This window comes from Antechinus flavipes, chromosome 5 (assembly GCF_016432865.1).
Source record: "Antechinus flavipes isolate AdamAnt ecotype Samford, QLD, Australia chromosome 5, AdamAnt_v2, whole genome shotgun sequence".
Classification (NCBI taxonomy): Eukaryota; Metazoa; Chordata; class Mammalia; order Dasyuromorphia; family Dasyuridae; genus Antechinus; species Antechinus flavipes.
Window position 1 is genome coordinate 146,046,348 of NC_067402.1, and position 23,267 is coordinate 146,069,614.

The 23,267-nt window shown below is 31.8% G+C and overlaps 1 protein-coding gene across 1 annotated transcript in view; it reads left to right on the forward strand.

Annotated features, from left to right (window-relative positions):
• Nucleotides 1–23,267, forward strand: part of RELN (reelin) — a 389,961-nt gene that overhangs the window by 143,640 nt on the left and 223,054 nt on the right. The window contains exon 9 of the mRNA XM_051963196.1: nucleotides 11,424–11,569. Within this exon, the coding sequence (XP_051819156.1) occupies nucleotides 11,424–11,569 (146 nt within the window). The remainder of the gene's footprint in view (nucleotides 1–11,423; nucleotides 11,570–23,267) is intronic.

The following is a 23,267-nucleotide window of genomic DNA, read 5'->3' on the forward strand; positions in this document are numbered from 1 at the left end:
TGTTTCCTGTTGATGTTTTTGTGAATGGCAAAATCTCATCATTTAAAAACACTGTGTTCTGCTTGTCGAGCAAATGAAATCCATTCAGCAGCAAAAATGGGAGCATATATTTGATCAACAATGGAGATAGAAATAGGAATGATAATTGAGAGTGATAAACAATGGAGAAATCCATTTATGTTTAAAAAGTTAAAAATATGTGAAAAGTATCTAAAAGTAAGATATATAGTTCATCAAATATAAGAAAAAATGATAAAGAAATATAAAGATCTGTTTGGAAGGCTAAGAATAAGGAAATTTTACCATGCACTAAGTTTAGAGCTGAGAATTAATCCAGTACAGATGTTTGTTCAACTGGTATCTGCATCTTGGCAGTCAAAGGCTAATATAATTCCAGTAGCCACATATGGTTTTAAAGCATGTACTTGTTGATTTTGAGTAGTTCTTAAAGTAAAAACCACTTTTGTAATCCAAAATTTCCTTGATTTTACTAGTCCTTCCAACCTATTTATCCATTTGATAGTATTTTATGATTATTTTATTATTAATTATCATTTAATAGAAATATGATGTGGGTTTGAATAGATGGTTAAAATATGAATTAAAAAGCATTCATCACTATTTCTATTTTCTGTAGATATTTTCACTAAAAAATACAATGGTGGTGGTTACCATTATTTTTATTATTGTTTGGATTGATGAAATCAATGAGGAGAGTTCCCAGTGTGGAAGCTACCTCTGTTAAATCAGATTGGCAAGTTGTAACATACTCTTAGAGAGAATTCTAAGGTTGTGGCTTGCCCATGGTCACACACTAATTAAGATGGATGTACTATACTTAGCTATAACATTAGTGATTCAGTCATTTTCAGTTCTGTCTGACTCTTTATTATCCAATTAGGGATTTTCTTGACAAAAGATAACTGGAGTTTTTGCCATTTTTCTTCTTCAGCTTTTTTTACAGATGAGCAAACTGAGGCAAACAGCATGAGTAAGTTACCCAGGGTCACACAATTAGGTAGTGTCTGAGACCAGATTTGAATTCAGGAAGACTCCCCTTCCTGACTGCAGGCCAAGAACTCTTTCTGTTGTATCATCTAGCTGTCCCTATAAGGTAGTAGCATTTGCGTAACACTTTAGGTTTACAAAGCACTTTGCAAATATTATGTGATTTTTCTCTCACAATAACCCTATAGGGTATTTGCTATTTTTATCCCTGTTTTTCAGATAAGGAAAATGAACCTGAAGGTAGGTTAAGTAAGTTCTCCTTGATCATACAAGTAGTGAGTATCTGAGACAGGATTGGAACTTGGGTCCTTCTAACTCGGCTCTCTATTATGCTACATTGCTTTTAACTCATGTTTTCTATTATTACATCACTTAAGAATTTTTAAATTGGTTTATATCCAACATTCTTTTGAGATATCTAACACAACTATTATTGACTTCATTTTTACAACTGAAGAACCTAATACTCACAGATTTGCTAGTGGCCATATTAGTAGTTGGGATAATTGGCACCCATATTTCTTTTGATTCCAATTTTTCCAATACACCATACTGTCTGTCTCTCAATTGTTTTAAAAGTCATATTAGTTTTCTTCTTTAATAAAACAGAACCACCAAATCTCAGAATCTCAGAATAGTGTTGAGAGGTCATCTGGTCTTACTCCAACCATATTTACAAATATCCTCCTGTGTAGTATTCTCCGTTAAGAGATTATCTTCATTTACCTGGAAACCTTAGAAGGAAGAACTTACCATTTCAGGAGACAATATAGTCCACGTTTTGACAGACCTAATTTTGTATTTTCTTGTTAAACAAGTCAATCAATCCATGTTCCAGTTTCAATGGAAAAGTTCAGAAAATTATGTCATTAAAAGACATATGATTATGGAGTAAAACAAGACTTATTGCAAGGCTACATGAGACCACTTTTCAACAGACAGCCCCTTCAACATTGTACTCCTCACTTAAGGCTCCACAGTGGCATCTTGAACATCTAATCATCATTTCAGATATCACATTTCTAACTATTAGCACCATGGTAAGCATGGTAAGCAATTAACTGCAAATGCATAGTAGTAGTCAGGATGACAAAGCCAAGTATTAAGTGACTCAAAGGCTTTCCTTTTAGGGGAAGAAGTTTTATAATCCTCTGTAGTTAGGTGAAAAAATACTGATTCAGGTGGATTCTTTAACCATTGTATTTAGGTAGTATAGTGGCTAGAGCACTGATTTTCAATCAGGAAGACAAATTCAGATTTTGCTTTAAGACACTAGGCATGTAATCTTGGCAAGTTACAGCCTTTTCCATCCTCAGTTTCCTTATTTGTAAAATATGGATAATAATACCTACTTCAGGATTCCTGGGAGGATCAAATAAGTTAATGAATTTAAAGTGCTTTAAATGCCTTGAAGTTGTATATAAATTCTATATTACATATACATGTACATTCATATAAATATTATATATTTATAAAGTTTTTTTCATAATTAATAGCAAAACATTTATCAAGCACTAACTGTGCACCAGGTACCAGATATAAAAAGAGAAAACAAAAAATATTTCTTGCTGTTAAGGAATTTACATTCTAATTGAAATATCCCATATAGAAATGGGTATATTCAGAATATATATAGGAATAAGTAGAAGGTAATCTTAGATAGAAGATACACTGGCAGCAAGTAGAATAACAAAAGACTTTCTCCAGAAAATGACATTTGAGCTGAGTCTTGAAGGATGAAGGAAAACAACATGACAGAATAGAACTGAACAATGTCCCTAAGCTAGGAACTTAATCATTATTCTGAGACAAACTTGCACGAATATTTATTAGAAGAGGGAGGCAGAATCTAGAGGAAGTTGTCTATACCTACCTTAGCTCAGATGGAACAGCCAAAAGCTGAAGAAAATTAATTCTTTGGAAACAGAAAATTAAGTAGACAAGTAAAAATCACACATGAATATTTCTCTGTCTTAAGAGTCAAATCAAGTGAATCTAGAATTTGAGCAGTTTCATAGGCAGTAATATTGCTGTTGACCTGCTGATGACCTATTTGGTTAGGAAGTATCATGGTTTTTTCCTCTATAAATCTGCTTCTTGAACATTTCTACCCACTGCTCCTAGTTCTTCTCTTTGGACCAAATAGACCAAATTAAAGTATAATAGCATTTAAAATACATAAAGTTAGTCATCATGTTTCTTCCGCCTTCTGTCCCCAACATCCAAAGCCTACTCCAAGATATATATTCTATTTCCTTCAGTTAACTCTGTCATATAACATATTTAGACTCTTTACCAATTTCCACTTCAGTGGACATTTTCCAGCTTTTCATATTTTACATATTCTTGTCAACATTCTTCCTAAAATGTGGCATCAAGTACTCAACACTCTCTGAGCAGAACAGTCTAGTAGGCCTATCAATTCCCTCCAGTATCTCTATACTTCTCTTACTCTATATTTCTTTTAATGTTGTCTAAGATTGTATTAGGTTTATTGACTGCTGCATCACACTGTGGACTTGAATTGACATTTTATTTCACTAATCTCCAGATCTTTTCAAATAAGTTATTAGTTTTCTATGACATTCTCATATTGTACTTGAAATGTTGGGATTCTGGGGTTCTTTTTTATCCCATAATCAGAAATGTTAAGTTTAATGACTAAATTTTGAAAAATCTAATCAAAAAGGAACATAATTCAAAAAATATAGTTTGTCTATCTGTTCTATTGATTAATATTTGCCCATTTCTTGTTTTAATTCTATTATTCACATGAGCTAATAGGATACTTACTGCACTTAGTGAAAGTACATGTAAACAGTACCTCACAATTTATCAGTGTGTTATATTGATGCTTTTAGTAATGCAGTTCTAGATTTTAAAAGGATTTAATCCAGAGAGCCTATTTCACCCCAGAATGATCAGGAAATCTTGAAAGGCTTATCATCCCATTTTGGAGGCTACTTTAGAAGCAAAGATCAACAAGAGGGGCCATTTTGGCCATTTATCAAATAGATAATGACTCATATTTGAGAAAGTTCTCTCTATATTTAAGATATAAGACTTATTTGAAAAACTCTCAATAAATTTTCCCCTAATTTTCTGCTTTCCTTCTAATCTTGTCTACATCGATCTTATCTGTGGAAAAACTTGAGTGCAATCAAAATTGTCCATTTTATGGCTGGCAATGTTCTCTCTTATTGTACATAAATTCTTCTCCTAATTCTGTCTAATAGGTAATATGTTCCATGTTCTTATTTATTTACCATATCTCCCTTTATATCTAGATCATACATCCATTTGATCTTAGTAAATGGTGTAAAATATTGATTATATCCAATTTCTTCCAGATTGCATTCCAATTTTCCCCAAAATTTAACCAAATAAGCTTACTTTTTTTAACCAAAAACTTAAATCTTTACATTTGTCAAACACATACATTATAACCTTTTGCTTTGCTCTGTTTTACTTATCCATCTTTTTACTTCTTAGCCAGTAGCAGTGGTCAATAATTTTTAAGAATGTAAAGGGATCTTAAATCCAAAATGGTTGAGAATTTCTAGTGTAAAGTATTGGATTTAGATTCAGTAAGAATTTGACCTTTGAAACTTACTAGAATATTCCTCCCTCCTGATTGAAGTGAGAATACTCATATTTATAATACCTACTAACAAGGTTATTATAAGTAAAGGAAATAATCTATATAAAATATTCCCCAAACTTTAAAGCAATTTCTAAATGTCAGTTGCTGTGATTAATTCCCAATACAAACAAATCCTGTCTCTCTCAGAGAGCAAATTAGAAATTAATAATGGATCCATACATATTCTCCAAGGACTTTTCCCATGTTCTTCTTATTAGTGCATTACAAAATTACTCCTTCATTCTTTGGAAATAATTGGTTTCCTTTCACTGTAGAATCCAGTTCAAACTAAGAAGATATTCAAGGCAATAAATACATATTGCTATGACACTCTAAGGCTTACAGGTTGATTTTTCTTATAACACTCTGTGATTCACATTTTAATATTCTTATTTTACAGATGAGAAAACTGAGACTGATTGCTATTACAAGACTTTCACAGGGTCATATATTACCATTAAAGCTGTGTTCAAATTGAGGTCCTCTGACTCTCTAGCTATTGTTCTTTCCACTATCCTCTTCATTTCTTCTATTATTTTATGGGCAGAGTTCTACCACTTCTTTTAATTATTTCTTGAAATTTGTTTAATTGTACTTCACCTTTTATTCTGTATACTTTTCTATTTCTTGCCCTTCACTTGGCTCTTCATGTTTTAAGTAACATAAGAAGTGACTTTTGAACCTTGCTCTCAAAAACATGAACTTATATGAAAACATCTCATATCTTGCCTATATCAGTTAATTTTTCTGTGTCTTTTGTATTGTACAGTTCATCCTTCTGTCATCAAAGTACACAGGGTATGGAAAGACACATCAGAGATTTTTTATGAATACTAACATAGAGTAGGGGAAGATCAGTTCAACTTACCCTACATGTGTGTATCCTCATATGTGAAAATAATACTATTGAATCACCCCCATTAATGCATGTGATTATAGTTGTTTCTCTTCCTCCCCTTTCCTTTCTTCTCCCTCCCTACCTCCTACCTCTCTCCCTCTGCTTTTTTCTCTCCCTCTCCCCCCTTTCTCTTGCTCCCTCTATCCCTCTCTCCTCTTTTCTTCTTTTCTTCCTACCTCATCTAACCAAATACAAAATGGATGTCTAGAATTAAAATTGTTGCTCATGTTAAATAAGCAAACATGATTAAACGCCCATTGTGTCCTAGGCATTGCGCTAAGTACTGAGGATACAAAGGGATAAAAACCAGTCCCTACTCTAATGCAGCTCACAAATTAAGGGAAGAGATAACTGAAAACTCTCTGCAAAGAACTATTTACAACATAAATGGTAAACAAACAAGAGAGAAGGAGTAAGAATTAAGGGGGCTTCTTTCAGAAGGTAGGATTTTAACTGAGACTTGAAGGATCCAAAAGGTAGAAATGAGGGAGGAAAGAATCTTTAGCATAGGAGACAGCCAGTAAAAAAAAAATCAATGAATTGGAAAATGGAGTTTCAGGGAGGCAAGTTTCCCTTGGATTTTAAATTTTGTGGAAGGGAGGACAGAACATTTCATATTGGGACATAATTTCCCAAGTTACTTGTCCCAGATAAGGAAATTTGGCCTCATTAGCTTGATTTTCTAGTCAACTTCCCTAATCAATAACAACTATCCCCCTTATTCAGGGCATACTGCCTAGAAAAAAAATGTATACTTAAAGGACCTTAAGGTCACACACTAATGCAATGTCAATGCTATAGTTCAAACTCAACTATAAAGTCTATAAAACTATAAAACTATAAAGTCAGGCCCTCTGACTTTAAATCTAGTGTGATGTCATTTTTAATGTTAAGTAATAACAAAATGGTTTGAAAATATATTCTTTTGATTGGAATCAGTTATGAAGAAAACTTATTTTGATCAATGAAGAAAGCGCAGATTTTTCCTTTAGAAAATGAATGTAAACTTGAGGAAATTGTTTTATTGGATTCAAGATCTATAATTTTATCAGTGTATGAGTGGGTATGGAAACTCCTTCAGTCCAGTATGTGACAGAGGTAGGTGTTGAATCCAGGCCTTCTAGCTTCTGAAGTCTGGCCTCTTTTCTATTATAATACACTACTTCTCTTTTATGAAAATAGATCTTGTTTTGCACTCAAAAATAAAAAATAAATTGAAAGAAAATGTATTATAGGATAGGAGTGTGGGGCTAAATTATCTTATAGAAACTCATTCTGGATTTTATATAATATCACCTATGTTGTAGTAAAAAAATGTTAAAATAAACTTGCAAATTTGAAAAAAAAATGATAAAAATTGGAGAGTAGATGGCTTCTAGTTCCACGTTTTCCATCAAAAATATTGACTTCAATTTTCAAAATCTAGCAATCATTTAAGACACAGACACAGTGGAGTCAGTACTGAATTTAATAATATGCTGTGCCAATTTACTAGCTACATTACTGAATCACATCAATTAACTTTTCTGAATCTTCTGATCTACATTTATCAGAAAAATGGCTACCTCAAAATTTTTTAAATTAAAATTTAAGGGGAAAAATTATTATCCCTTCAGAGGGTAATTGTGAAGATAAGGTATAAGTACCTTATTTTAAAAATAATTTATAAATGCTATTGTCATTATTGTAGTTAGATTTTTTTTTTTATCTTCTTGGAAACACATGGTTTGCTTGGTATAGAGAATTCCTGGTAAGAAATTTCTTCTACCAATAGAGAACAGCATTTTCTCTGAATATGGTCTTAGTGGCCTTGGGAATCAAAAGGTGACATGGCTTGTTCAGGATCACACAGCCAGTAGAAATCTCCTAATTGTTATTGTGACTTTATACAAAAATAACAGCAATTAGAACCCCTATGTCTTACTGAATTTCATATAGGTTAAACAAAGCTAACTTCACTTCTTTTGCTATATAACTCTTTTTAAGTCTACATCAAAGTTCAGAATTTACTTATTCTAACTGCTTTCTTTTTATTTGCTATTTCAAATAAGATGAGACAGATTAGAAATATGCTGACACTTTAAATACCATTGCTATGTCTCTATGATGTCTAATGCAGTTTCTTGGTGGCTATAGTGAATAGAACTCCAGGCTTGGAATTGGGAAGATGACTCGTCCTGAATTCAAATTAGACCTCAGGCACTTACTAATTAGTGACCCTGGATAAATTACAGAATCCTATTTGCCTCAGTGTCCTCATCTATAAAATGACCTGGAAAAGGAATTGGCAAGCCACTCTAGTATCTTGCCAAGAAAACTCCAACAAGGGTCACACAAAGAGGGTCCCCACATAAAGTTATATATGACTTAAAAATAACTAAATAACATTAACATAATATATATTTTTATTTCATATATGTATATTATGGAATACATTTTTATAAAATATATTTAATAGTTTGTTTTTATTACGTATATAGACACAAAGACACATTTAACTTCCAAATGTATACTTAAGATTTGCAATACACAAACTATTACAAAGTCCTACTAAAAATCTTTATTCCATAATATTGCTATGATACTGCATTTTTTGGTCAGTGTCTGTTTTTATGAGACATGAATAGTATAAGATTATTTTGTATTATTTATTATTGCTCAAGTTTACTGAAAAATGAATTTCCCATTCTAATTGATAGACTGAAAATAAGAAATAATGTGAACTTTAATAACAGGATGATGACCTAGTTTTTCCTTTAATAGAATAAAACTGTTGGAAAACTACAGAATAAAATATACATGATACACATTAGTATTCATAGATCTTTATGAAACTATGAAGTTGAGGAAATATTTTAAATGGAATAAAATTAAAGTATTTGAATTAATGCTTAGTTATAAGATCTTTATATTATATATTTCATTCATTTTTTCCAGCCAAATACATACCTTTAGAAAAGCAAAAGTGATCTTTTCTTTTCAAACATGTTCATATTATACATGGCCCATTTTCTCTGACAATGATTTAGTGTGTCATGTGGTACTTTCTTTAATCATTCAACCATTAAGATGCACTGGTGGCAGAGTTCTTATTATTTCTAGGGTAAATATAGCCTGTGGCTGATCAGAATTCCAGCATCTCATGATAATTGCTCTGACCTTTATCTAAGATTAAGTGTATTCATAGCATTTTACAAGTTTATAACTAAAGATCTCTTTATCTTTCTGGTGTGTAATATTTGTCTTTGGATGATGCACAACTTTGTCAATATTTTTATATTTTTCTATTTTTTTATGGATGCTAGAAGCCTTAGCTTTTGAACTGAATATTAGGAATTTATTAAGTTAGTAGTGGACAAATGCACACAATATGAACAAGATTATCAGGTAATTGTCTCTTGCTGTATTTCTGGAGAATTCTCAATGGTGACAACATGGTAGTCATGTTATAAGACTACCTCACTGCTCAATGGTACAATGCTGTACAATTGAAATTAACCAAATGACCTTCTTATATAACTCTCAAGTTAGATTTCATACTGCACAGGCTTTAGATGATTGGAAAATTGAATATAAATTTCTTGAGGAAAAGGTCTATTTTGAATTTTCTTTTTATTCCAAGCACCTTTTCTAGTCCCTGGGTGGTAATAAATGAATTGAATTGAATTTGGAAGCTTCGTTATATCTCATCATTCACACAGTAGGCATCCAATTATTGATTTTAACATAAGGAAAAAAGTAGTTTTCCAGACAGTGACATTAAAAGATTAGTCATCTTCCAAAATTCTGGAGATCATTTTATGTATTAAAAGAATCTTTTTAGCATCAACTAATTTCATAGCTAAATTTCTATAGAACAGTATGTGATGTCTTCTTTTCTAAGAATTATGTATTTTGTGTATTTTAAAATATAATAAATATGCACATACCCAAATCTTAATATACTCCAGAGTTTAGTTCCTGGTCCTTGTTTTTCCTTCTCCTATCTCTGCTTTGGAAATCTCTTATATTTAATATCCTTCTTCTCAAAATTAATCTCTTGCTGAGACCCAGTTCTATGTAGGTATTTTCATTTCTTTTCAGTAGTTGTTTTTAAAAAGATGTTTGATTCTTTATATGTAGACATACACACACATATATATATATATAATGAAATTATACAGATGGCCCAAAAGTTTTAAGATATATATAGATGTTCCAAGATATATACCATATTTTATGTTTCATACCTCATATTCTCCACAGTGCCTAGAATCATTTTGAACATAATAGTTAATATATGTTTATTAATAAACTAAAAATCAGAACCCAGATGTTACTTGCTATCAGTTCTCTATTTTTCTTTGATCTATAAATTTTAAAAAGATAATAGGTTCAGAGATCTAGAATTTGAAGGGACTTTAGAGATCATCTATTATTATATTCCCTAAATTTTACAGATGAAGAACTTGAGACATAGGCAGGTTAAGTGATTTGCCCAAAGTCATAGAAGTACTAAGAATCTAATGTGGCATTTGAATCAAGATCTTGTAATTGCAGGAAGATTCATCTTTCTGAGTTCAAACACCTTATAGTTGTATGGCCCTGAGCAAGTCACTTAACCCTATTTTCTAGTTTCCTTATCTCTGAAATGAGCCAGACAAGGAAATAGCAAACCTCTCTAGTATCTCTTCCAACAAATTCCCAAAATGGGATCAGGAAGAGTCAGTCACAGCTGAACAACAATAACCACCTCGGATTGTAGAGCAATTGCTCAAGATCTTTCACTGATCTACATCTGTCTCTATGCAATCCATCACAAAGATATTATTAATATAACTTAATTTGTTTAAAGGCCAAAGGAAAATGCTTCTTTATTCAGTCAAGAAGTTAGAGAGATTTCATCCATTAGTAGATAAAAGAAGTGATCATCAAGGAGGAGGTTTAGAACTGACCTAAGGGAGAAAATCTTGAATGGGAGTTATGCCTCTGAGACCATCTCGATGTATGTCTTGGACTAGTCCCAACCTCCTTGTACCCTGAGAAAACTAACTGCAAATTATAGAATACTGATAAGAGTCTCTGAAGGTTCTATCTTCCATGAAATCAAAGATCTAGACCATATGTGGAACCACCCTGAGATATTTTTTTTGTCTTTCTATATCTCATATTCAATTGAGGAATAGTGAAGGGAAAGATGTTATGTCTTTTGACCTCAGATGAAAATCAACCTTTTGAGATTTTTAGCTCCTTCAAACACCTCTGTCAAGATGCCAGAATAAAAAGATAGAGCCATATTTGGGATTACCTTGACCTTTTCTGTTTTCCATGTTTTGATTAGCTAGCCAGTCTATTCATATCCCATTTACAGAATCATTGTGAAGGACTTGAATGGCAAACCAGCAAAGTATAGAATATTGAAAAGGTCAATGTGATTTAGCCCATAACTATAAAGTTGAAAATATGTGAAAATTCATTTTTATACTTCATGCCCACAAACAAGGATTGCGATAAGACTAGAAAATCATTCCAATTAACAAAATTCAATTCCATTCAGAACACTTTATTGAGGAAGTCAAAGCACAAATGATCTTTTGACCTCTTATCTATAGGAAATTAATAATAAGCCTATCTTATACTAAGATGAAACAAGGGAAGCACAGATGTTTTAGTAACAATTAAAGACAGACTTTTAAAAATATAATAATTAATTTAATTAATTAAATAATATGAACAGGCTTTTTAGTTGTTGGTTTCATATGTGTGTGATTAACTCATGTGTGATTAACCATTTAAGATTTCAATCCCATTATGAATTAGAATTAACTTTACTGCTATAAAACTCACCTGAAAGCAACTTCTTTTGCTTCTTTTTTTTTTTTTAAATATATATAGCATAGCTGCCAATCAGATGGAAACGCCATTTATTTTCATGGAACCGAAGGCAGTGAGTTCAATTTTGCCACTACCCGGGATATAGATCTTTCTACAGAGGATATCCAGGAGCAATGGTCAGAAGAGTTTGAGGAGCTGCCTACAGGGTGAGTAATTGTCTTTGGTGGCCCATGTTGATATGTTTTGTGCAACATTTGTCAAGAAAACAAAAAAATTTATCTAAGAACTACATACAATCTAATGGATATGATTTCAGTGCAGTGCGCTTTTTAAAAGCCCATGAAAAAAACCTTAACAGTGATAGAAGGATATAGTTTTCAAAGGTAGGTAGTTCATACCATTTGTAACCTTTCTATTATAGCTCCATATGTACCAGAAAAACAAAATTGTAAATTTTCTTTAAAATGTTCTAACTACTGTGTAAATAGAAATAATTCATAATTTTGGTACATCAAAACTATATTTCAACAAAATCAACTTTTATTTGGAACAAAATAATTTGTTTCTCTATTTTAGTAAAATTCTTCCTTTTATTCATGTGCTTGAATGTATGCTGATTCAAAGAAATGAATAGAGTCTCTGGAATCTCTATATAGAATAGAATCTCTAGATGTTGTAGTCTGGTTCTGTTGTATATGACTTTGGTGTGTTACAAATTTCAATCCATAAATGATTTTCTTTGAAAACCTTGTAGATTAGAGAAAACCTAGAGATTAGAATTTAAATGAGAATTAAGGGGAAAGGAACAGAAACATAATTTTCTTTATCATTGACCTGACATGTGTCACTTGTTCTGGTGAATAAAATACTTAAATAGTTTCTTTAACTTTAGCATTTGTGGAAGTCCGGATTGGCAGAATTATTAGCAAGGCCAGTATTAATGTGATAATAAGAGATAAAAGTTGGCATTTGTTTCTTAATAACTTTACTTTTTCAACAAACATGTAATCGGGTATTGGGATATTTTTTACACAGATTATGTTGTTTGGTATTTGAATAGAAATTTAAAATTAATGTTATGTTATTTCATACCAAAAGTCCTACTGACAATGAACTTTAATACTTATCCCTTTTTTCTCAATAAAACTCAGTGTGTTTGGTATGTGAAGGAGGTATGTGCCCCCACCAAAAAACAAACAAAAAACATTTTGCTAATGTCATTGAAGTCTTAAGAATGTAAGAAATGCTAGATCAGACTAGTAGTCCAATCAGCCCAATCAATCAGTAGTTTTTCTTTTAAGAATGCTTGATGGAATGATCATTGTTCTCTATGACTCAGAGTAATACAGAAATTAATATGGTAATTGAATTACGTATTTTAAAACATTTTAAAATATTTTAATATTAATATTTAGCCATAAAAATAGACTAGGTAAGGTTCAAAATAAGGGACTAACAATTCAGAAATTGGACATCTTTATAAAATTATAGAATCTCATCATTAGAAGTAACTTCAAAGATCACCCAGTCCCAATCCTATATAAAACATGTCTCTTCTCCCACATCCTGGATAAGTGATCATTCTCCCTTTGCCTACAGACCTCTAGGACCAAAACAAGGTATTAGATTCTTCAAAGGGTAACATTTCAGCCAGTTCTAATTGTTAGGAAATCCTTCTATGCATCAAATTGAAATCAGGGAGGCTTTTTGTAACTTCTTTCCATTGGTCCTAGTACTGGACCAATCTGCTGGTATCTGCTAAATTGACATTATGTTTTATCTAATAAGAAGGTGAACCATGAATGCACAAAACCTAGACTTTTCATCCAATTAAATCTCAGTAGATGTAGAGCGTTCTCTTTATCTTCCCTGCCCTTGTGCTTGAAGGATCAGCTCTCTGAGAATGTATTAAGCATGAATATAGACTTTTGCCCCTATTCTGGCATTTTTAGAAAAGAAATATATGTTTATGTAGTGTTTTAAGGTTTAAAACTAATGGCTAGTATTTAAGTGCACTTTAATTTGACAGGGTGCTTTATCCTTACAATAATCCTATGAGGTATTCCCCTTTATAAATGAGAATAAGAGAGATCATTTGACTTGCTCATGGTCACCTCACTCTAAATGCTTAAATTAAGATTTTAACTCAGGTCCTTCTCACTCAAAATTAAGCTTTCTGTCCATTACACCATCTAACCACCTACAAAGCATTTTCCTGGCAAACTTTTGAGTATTTTTTATATTTTCTAAGGAAACAGCTCAACAACTCAGCTAGGACCATAGGATTATAAAATTATAGTTTGAGGAAAAAAAATTATAGTTCGAGGTCTTTTTTGAGAAACTCAAGTCCAGAGAGAGTCAAAAAGCTATTAAGTGTCTGAGGTAGAATTTGAAGTGTCTGAGGAGCACTTAAGAACTAGGTCTTACTTTAAACCCAAAACTCTTCCTATCACTTATCATTTATGCTACCTCTCAGTGTAATAATTGTTTATAATGATGATAATAATATGGGCCATGATAATTTAACTTTTTTTCATTCCTCCCCTTATTATTTAGAGTAAAGAAGGAAGGAGAGAAGGGGGTGCTGCTGAAATCAATTTTCTCTCAGTTCTGAAAGCATCCCACTGCTAGATTAATGTGAAGCATTTTATTATATGTATTGACAGAGAGGAAGAGATTAGGAATTCTGCTCATGAGCATCCTGCTGCATTCTTAGTTTTCCTGCACAAGTTTATTGAAAATTTGTCTCATTCCATTCCCCAACTACCACCACCCACACAGACAATCTCTCATTATAAACTCATCAGTAAAACTGATCCAGCTGAAATGCCATCTGAAATGCTTTTTGAATATACGAGTTACCAAAGGGAGATTTGGTGCTTTTATAACTAACTTCATGGTCACTTTTCTATTCCTAGAAGTTATTGAAGGGAAGGGGGGAGTATAAGCAGTTAGATGATACAATGGAGTGTCATGTCTAGAGTCAGAAAGACATGAATTCAAATCAAGTGTGAGATGAAACTATTGGTTCTTCTAAAATAATGGCTCTCTAAGTGTGGTCTAGAGAATCCTGAGGGTCTCTGAAATCTTTTCAGAGGGTCTACATTTTAAAATTAGTTTTTGTTTCTAATATGGTAATCAATAAATATGACCTACACAAACAAAACCTCTTTGGACAGATCCTCAATCATTTTAATAGTAGAAAGATACTGAGAACAAAAGTTGAGAATCACTGATCTAGAGATGCCCCACATCAAACTTTATTGTGTATGTTTTTAAAAGTACAATTACTTTTTAATTTTTTTCAATTTTTTTTATATTTGTTGTCTCAATTTCAAGGACATTTTAATAGATATGATGATAATTTATGTGTATGTTACTAATCTCCAGCTTCAACAAATATAACCATCTTCTAAATTAACAGTTTTATTTCACCCAGCTGAGACTGTATCTTAGGGAGGGAAAGCAAATTGTTGTTGTATGGCTTTTTTCTTTACTTGTTTTTCAGCCTAAGTGTAAGACTAGATCTTATATATAATTCAAGCTATTTGATCTGGTTTTGAGTTATTTACTTTTTAGATTTAGTACTCTATTTTTAAGAGGAATTTCATTTAAAAATTATGAGATGAGGGAAAATAGCACCTACATATATTTTTCTTTCTCTCATAATCTTTTAATTGAAATACCTTTTAAAAAATAAAGTACTAAATCTATTTATATATCTATATAGATATAACTATAGCTAACACTTAGCTATATTTTCCTCATCTTATAATCTTTGTCTTATTTTTATTACTTTTATGCATGTGTGTATACGTGCTCACATACACACACATTTAAGTGATAAGAAGATAACGTGAACTCCTTTGATATTTTTAGTTCTGTTTTTTCTATCCATTGGAGAATTAAAAGGGTAGAGAGGATTTGATATGCTAAATTACATTAGGTAGTCCCTATTTAAGTTGAACACTGCTTTGTTTTATAATATAGCACATATTTTTCAACTATTACTTATTTCTCTACTTTCCTATGTATTTGGCTTGAATGAGACCCCCAAAGAAGGACATTCAAGCTTTAGAATATAAAATACTGCATCCCACAAAAGAACACTTTCCTGTTTCTTTTTATTATTGATAAAAAATGAGAACCACTTTTAAGACCCTAAAAGAATGGTTTAAGCCTTGAGAATATTACTATTACTCTCATAGGCAGCACTAGAAAGATAGGAAATGAAATAATCCTGCCATCAAGTCAAGTTAAGGGTTGCTAAAGCATCTACTAAGAGCCAGGCACCGGGGACTTAGATTCTGACAAGAAAACAACATGTCCCCTTACAATGTGTTCCTGAATGTAAACATATATACAAATGTGTGTATATATGTACATCTACCTAGACACTCATGCATGTATGTAAATGCAAGATCATTGTGGGAAAAGGGAGGTACAGTTGTTTGTTGGAGCAATCATGGAAGGTGTCATTTATACATAGAAGATCATGTTTGATCTCACATTTGAGGGAAGCTAGGGATTCTAAAACCCCTAGATTTGTGTCTCCTCTGAGACATTTATTAGCTACATATTTTACCCAAACATACTTCTCTCAAAATCTTAGATAACTTCATCTCTGAACTTGGAATAATAATATTCACAATAAGAAAAAAAATTCCTTTCTTGCCATATTGGCAAAATGGAAAGAGACTGGGTTTGAAATCAAACTAGTTAGCTTTGGATCCTCATTCTGTTGTTTTTTTTTTGTTTATATAAACTTGGGTAAATTAACCTTCCTGAGCCTTAGTTTCCATAATTATTGATCTGTAAAATAAGTAAGATTATTGATCTGTAAAATAAGTAAGCAGGCCTTTTAAGGAACTTTTTTTCAGAGTTCTAAAAAAATCTCATTAACCTTGGGGAAAATGAGAGCCTGAATGCCCTGGATAAATACATTATTTTTGTTGGACTATGAAGGCTAGGTGGTGCCATAGTGCATAGAGTGGTAGACCTGGAGTCAGGAAGAGCCATCTTCCTGAGTTCAAATCTGGCCTCCTATACTTATTAGCTGTGTGATCCTGAGCAAGTGACAAACCATTTTTGCCTCAGTTAACTCATCTGTAAAATGAGCTGGAAAAGGAAATTGCAAACCAACCTAGTATCTTTGCCAGAAACCCCCAGATAGGGTCACGAAGAGTTGAACACAACTGAAATAAATGAATGACAACAAATGAAAATTGGGGAAATGTGCTTTGAAAGCACTGATGAAACTGTGACTCAGATTATTTGTTAATATAAACTTTCAACAGTTAAGCATAGCAGAATTTTACAAAATACAACTAATAGGAATCATATTTGACTATTAGTTATATTTCAGTATTTGAACTTTGTCAGTCTTTGTGTCTACATTTTAAAACTTTTCTCTATAGTTTGTAAATCCAAGAACTATAAAATCATTATTGTGAAGCCATAACATGCAAAATAGGGTTGTGTAACTGAGTTCATTATGTTTCTATTCAATAATTCTGAATAACAAATTGGAGAGATTGTACACAAGTACCTATAAATCCTTATTAACTAGGATCAAGATTAATGGATGTTGTTTATTGCTTCTTAATCTTTCTTATCCTCTGTGTACTGCTTGATATTTCTATTTAACATCTTCTTTATAAACATAGCTCATTGCATATATTGTTCTTTTATAGCATCTCATATGGTTGTTTTTCTATAAATGTTATCATGACAGATGGTATTAGTATCCTTACATTATCTAATAATGAAATACTATATGTATTTATGACATATATGTGTGTCATATATTGTAGCTTTTTAAACAACTTGGTAATTTAAATAAAAATTAATTCCTTCATAATTTTTAAATTAAATGGGGAGAAATTTGAAAAACAAGATATGCAATACTGTGTCCTAAATGTCCTCCATTGTGTCTTTTCTAAGACACACATGTATTAAATTAGCAATATTGTTTTTAATTGGACGGGTGGGATTTCACTTTGAGCAAGTTTTTTTTTTTTTTAAAGAGCAGACTAAGTAGCTCTATTTATTCCTTTAGAATATATGATTCTGTTTATTCCAGGATGAAGTTTTAAGATCTCTGATTTGCAATGAATGCTTCATTATTTATTTATTTTCAAATTATGTGCAAAGATAGTTTTCAACATTTAGCCTTGCAAAACCTTGTGTTCCAAATTTTTCTCCCTCCCTTTCTCCCATCCTCTCTCCCTAGACAGCAGCTAATCCAATATGTTAAACATGTGCAGTTCTTCTATACATATTTCCACATTTATAATGCTATACAAGAAAAATCAGCTCAAAAAGGAAAAAATAAGAAAGAAAAAAAAGGAAGCAAACAACAACAAAAAAGTGAAAATATTATGTTGTGATCTATATTCAGTCCCCATAGTCCTCATTCTGGGTGCAGATGGCTCTTTCCATCACAAGTCTATTGGAACTGGCCTGAATTACCTCATTGTTGAAAAGAACCAAGTCCATCAGAGTTGATCATCACATAATCTTGTTGTTGCTGTGTACAATGTTCTCTTGGTTCTATTCACTTTACTTAGCATCAGTTCACATAACTCTTTCCAGGTTTTTCTGAAATCATCCTGCTGATCATTTCTCATAGAACAATAATATTCCATAACATTCATATGCCATAACTTATTCAACTACTCCCCAACTGATGGGCATCCTGCAGTGAATACTTTAGTGTGTGTGTGAGTGTGTGTGTGTAAAGGATACTAGACCTCAATGCAGAAAACTTGGAGTCTAACCACAGTTCAACCAATTATTACTGTGTTAACTTGTTCACATCCTTTAATCCCCTTGTGAACTGTTTTTGCTCACTTATGAAATAGATTTTTAATAATTTATATACTCATAATGGATCAAATGAAACTGTATACAAAGTCCTTTGTAAACATTGTAGGACAATATAAATATGAATGTGAGAAAATAATGCTATTTGACAAAATCTTAATTTCTGTTGTTCATAACCTCAAATCTGTGAACTTATTTCTTAAATATTTTGATAATTATATTTCAGTATAATTAGTTTCCTTTGAGATATTATTTTATTTCATGCATTCGAAAACATTATTCTGAGAAAAAATCTATATAATTCCATCAATACGCAATTATATCTTAAGCATCTATTATATGCTAGGCAGTGTGTGAAGACTAGGAAATACAAAGAAAGCCAAAAAGCACTGTCTCAAGGAGCTCATATAACCATAAAATTCAAACAACTATGTATATAGTTAGATCCTTGAACTGAGGCCATAGTTTATATTAAAATTATTATTTTTCAAATTTATAATTATATAAATTATCTTAATTGATTCCAACAAAATGGTGATATTCAGTGTGAATTCAAAGAATGAATATTCATCTTTTTGCACTAATCAAGATCCAGCTGTATACATTGAGGATCTATACAGTGTGAATAAGAGACAGTTTCAAAGGGAAAGCACTAGCATTGAGGGGATGGGAAAGTTTCTTCAAGTAGGTGGGATTTGAATTGAGTCTTAAAGGAAGCCAAGAATTCTTGACACATACCAAAAAAGGTCAGAAACCTGTTTTATTTAGTAGGAATATTAAAGTAGATTGAGACAGACGTCTGCTCTGCGTGCTGATATTTTATTTCTTTGTAAAATATAGTTAAAACAATGGATATTTCCTGTGAAAACAAGCTGTCAATCAACAAGCATTTGTTAAGAATCTTTCCTGTGACAGGCACTTTGCCAGACTTTGGGGATTTAAAAACATTAGTAAGAGTGCCTATCTCAAGTTATTTACATGTTTTTGAACAATGTTCTTATATATGGTCTCAGAGTTTAGATAGCATTTCAAAAACCTCCAATCACACTCTCTCTGATTCTATAGCTTTGTTTCTGTACTTAGACATATAAAATCTGGGGACAAAAACCATTCCACCTTGAATATCATCACAATATGTCTGTAAATTAACGGTAATTTGTTGGCAAATTATGCCATTAGCATGTCCTCGATAATATTCATGGTGCTATTTACCTGAGGAACTGCAGGGTTGATAATTAATAACTGTGCTGAATATATAATGAACAAAGTTCTTAAAACCTCAGTGGTAAAGGTTATGAATCCCTTAATGCTGCTTCTTGGCAATAAGAATATTTTAATGTTTTTCTGTTACAGGGTGTGGAGTTGAAAAACAAAAGTTTATTGGAGAAAGAATCCTAATAAGTCACTAATGTGTTCTCAGAAAGCATTTATAAGACAGTGTCTAATTAAATTCATAATACAGGAAAAGAATATGACTCAGGGACAGGCCTAGATTTCAAGCATTAATTAGAAATCATGTATTATTAGGAGAAGTGAAAGAAGGAAAAGTGAATTCTTAGGAAATAGGAAAATTCAATCAATCCAAAAGAATTCTTTCTTAGGGTAGGCTTACCAATTATATTAATAAACATGATAATTTATAAATAACTAATATAGCAAATTATCACAATCTCTTTTCATTTTCATCTTAGATGATATGACTTGGGGCAATAGATCACAGGTGTACCTCAGCTGATAATTATATTTGCCTCCAGAGCCTAGGTCACATCTTAGCTTGTTGTCAAACTTAGCTTGTTGGTTTAATGATAGGACTATTTATGTCAACCTCAGTTGGGAGCAAAATGTAATTTAAATACTTGCCCCATATCTCCAACATCCAGACATCCTTGTTTCTTCTGAATCCATAAATAAGAATACCCTTGCAGGCTGGATTTGTGGGATCTCAGATTCACAGGCTGCCTCCCCACCATGCTGCTTGCAGACCCCCCCAAGATATATTATACAGCCTGTTATCCTTTTGTTCAGATGAATATGTAATCGGATTAGCCAGCCTTTGTGATGGGGAAGAAAGATTTAGATCTTTATAGAACAAATAGACAAGTATTACAAACTTAAGCTAAACATGAAATTTGAGCTTTAGAGTGCTCCAATTTGGTGTAAGCCATTCAGAAACTTCTATGTTCAGTGCAGATATACAACAGGGGTTCTTTGTTAAAACATAACTAAGTGAGAAAATAGCCAAGTAAATGTATATGTTTAAAATAGAAACCATGTAGCAAATGAATAGATTAAAATGTGGGCTTGAATTTTTTAAATTCAAAATGCAAATAAAGAAATTTAGTAAATTTTTAACTTGAAGGCTTTGTTGGTAAAGAAGAACAGGTGGTATTATTTCATAGCTGATTGTGCCTCTAATCTTCTCAAAGACCCAATTTTTCCTAGAAGACAAATTTAAAGCATATAGGGTGAAAATTTTGATGAGTATTATAATTGTCTTTAAACCAGTAAAAGTTGGAGTAAGTATAGACATAATTACTATCTATCTATGTGTGGCAAAGGATCCAGCAGAAGGAAGTCCCTTTCTATTAGAGATTTATTTGTAATTTATAAAAATTGAAAAAGCAAGAACCTTTATAAGTCACATTTAAGAAATTTATGGGCTTTTCCTTTTAATTCTCTGGAAAATAAGAAACAGCTTGGTGTAGTGTCTAAAGAGCTAGTTGGAACCAGAAACATCTAAGTTCCAGTCTCATCTCTGACATAGGACCGCATTGCGTAAATCGTTTCATCTACTGCAGTTGTATCTGAATCTTCATGACCCCATTTGGGTTTTTCTTGGCAAAGATACTACAGTGGACATTTCCTTTTCTAGCTTATTTTAGGGATAAGGGAACTAAGGCAAACAGAATGAGTGACTTGTCCAGGGTCACACAGCTAATGCCTGAGGGAAGATTTGAATGATTCTTCCAGATCCTCATTGCTCTAAACAACTCTAAAATTCAAAATTATAGAGAAAATGTCAACATGAATGAATAGAATTTCCTCACTCAAAAGTTCCCTATCCTGATTGAATCACAGTTCTAGAGTCTAGCCTTTCTTGTAGTCAGGAGAGGCAATTTACCTGTCTAGCCATATTTCACATTAATGTCCCTGCAAACAGAATTACTAACCATATCCCAAACTGTCATTATATCTCCTATTTCAGGGCATTTGCAGAAGCCTTCCTCAGTAATTTGTAAAATGCACATCTTCCTCTCAAGAACTTTATCTGCATTTTAGGATCATTTCTGTTGCCATTCTTCCTTGAAGCTTTTTCTGATTCTGTTCCTCTCAAAAATAGAGGGGATAGCAACTGATTTGTGTTTACTTATTTGTGTGTATATTATCTCCTTACTTACCTCCTGAAAAAAACCAAATGTTTGGTTATATTTGTTAGGCAGAAGATCATGCACAGGAAGAAGACTTAATAAAGATTTTGAATTGAATTGAGACTTGAAGCAAGGTACAAGAAGAGTTTCTTTTCAACCCTTACTATAAGATTTATGACATTTTTCAGAAAAAATATATACACAACTCAAATATGTATATTTCAATAACAAAATTCAGCAAAATAGATAATTTCCATGGGAGAAGTTTTTACAGAAAAATAATACAAAACACAATTAGGTTATTTGCCTAATACTTTCAGGCTACACAACTCTAGGTGATCTCTTCCTCTTAGAAATTCTTATATCACCCTGAATTTCTCCTACGCATTTATATATATTCCTTTTTAATGCCAATAGAGGCAGTTTGGTATGGTCAGTAGAGTTTTAGGCTAAGTAGCCTGAAGCATCGAGTTCAAATTCAGCTTCTAAACTTAGTAGCTGTGTAATCCTGAAGGAAATAAATGTTTGTCCAAGGCAATTCCCTATTATTATCTATTTCCTTATTGAAGGAAAATTTTGTTCTTTAATTCCCTACACTAAATAAATCATTCCCTTTTCTAACTTGCATTTTAGTTATTTATATATTTATATATTAAAATATCAAGGACAGAAAATGTGATGGGATTCCTTTTCATATCCATAATATAGTATATTATACATTTAACTCAATTTGTAATTTCATTAATATAGTAATTCCCAGAGAACAAATACCTTATGCCAATGTAAATCAACAAAAATTTATTATCACTGTGTTCCAGGAACTGTGCATTAGTAATCCCTAGGGATACAAATTTTTAAAAAAAGCAAAAAATGTTCCTCTTCCATGAAACTTTCATTTAAACATAGGATATCAATTGGTATTTATAAGATACATTTAGTATAGATAAGAGGCAGTCTTAAAAAGGAAAAGTGCCAGAATCTGGGCCTCCTGAAAGAATTGGTACTTCAGCTGAGCCTTTAAGAGATTCTAAGTGTACGAAGGAGAGCATGACAGACATGGAAGCAGCCAGGACAAAAGCACAGACATGGGAGAAAGGAGAATTGTATGTGAGACAGCTTGATCGTAGAGAAGAATATGATGTAAGTAGCCTGGAAAAGTAGGAAGGAGAAGGGTATGAAATCCTTAAATGACAGAGATATTTATATTTGATCCTAAAAGTAATAAAGTCTAATTGTGTTCTGTATTATTTTTCTATAAAAGTTTCTCCTGTAGGAATTTTCTATTTTACTAATTTCTGTTATTGAAATATGAATGTTTGAATAGTATATATTTTTTATGAAAAAATGTCATAAATCTTAAGATGTTGGAGCTTACTGAGGGAGAGATAAAGAAGAATATTGTTGAATTTACATCAGTCTGAAACTGAGTTGAAAATTTATTGGATTAGACAGAGACCTAAGGCAGGAAAGTCTAATTAGAAGAATTTTGTTAGCAGTCTAAGGTGAGGGAATCAGTGCCTAAAGTAGAGTGGTAAAGTAAAGACTAACAAATGCATGTGAGAGAAATTTGGCAAGTTAATATATATTATATTACATATAATATATTATATATATATATTAATATTTAATTTAATTAATATAAATTGATTAATATATAATATATATTGATATATAATAATAATATATAATTATATTGTATATTATATACATA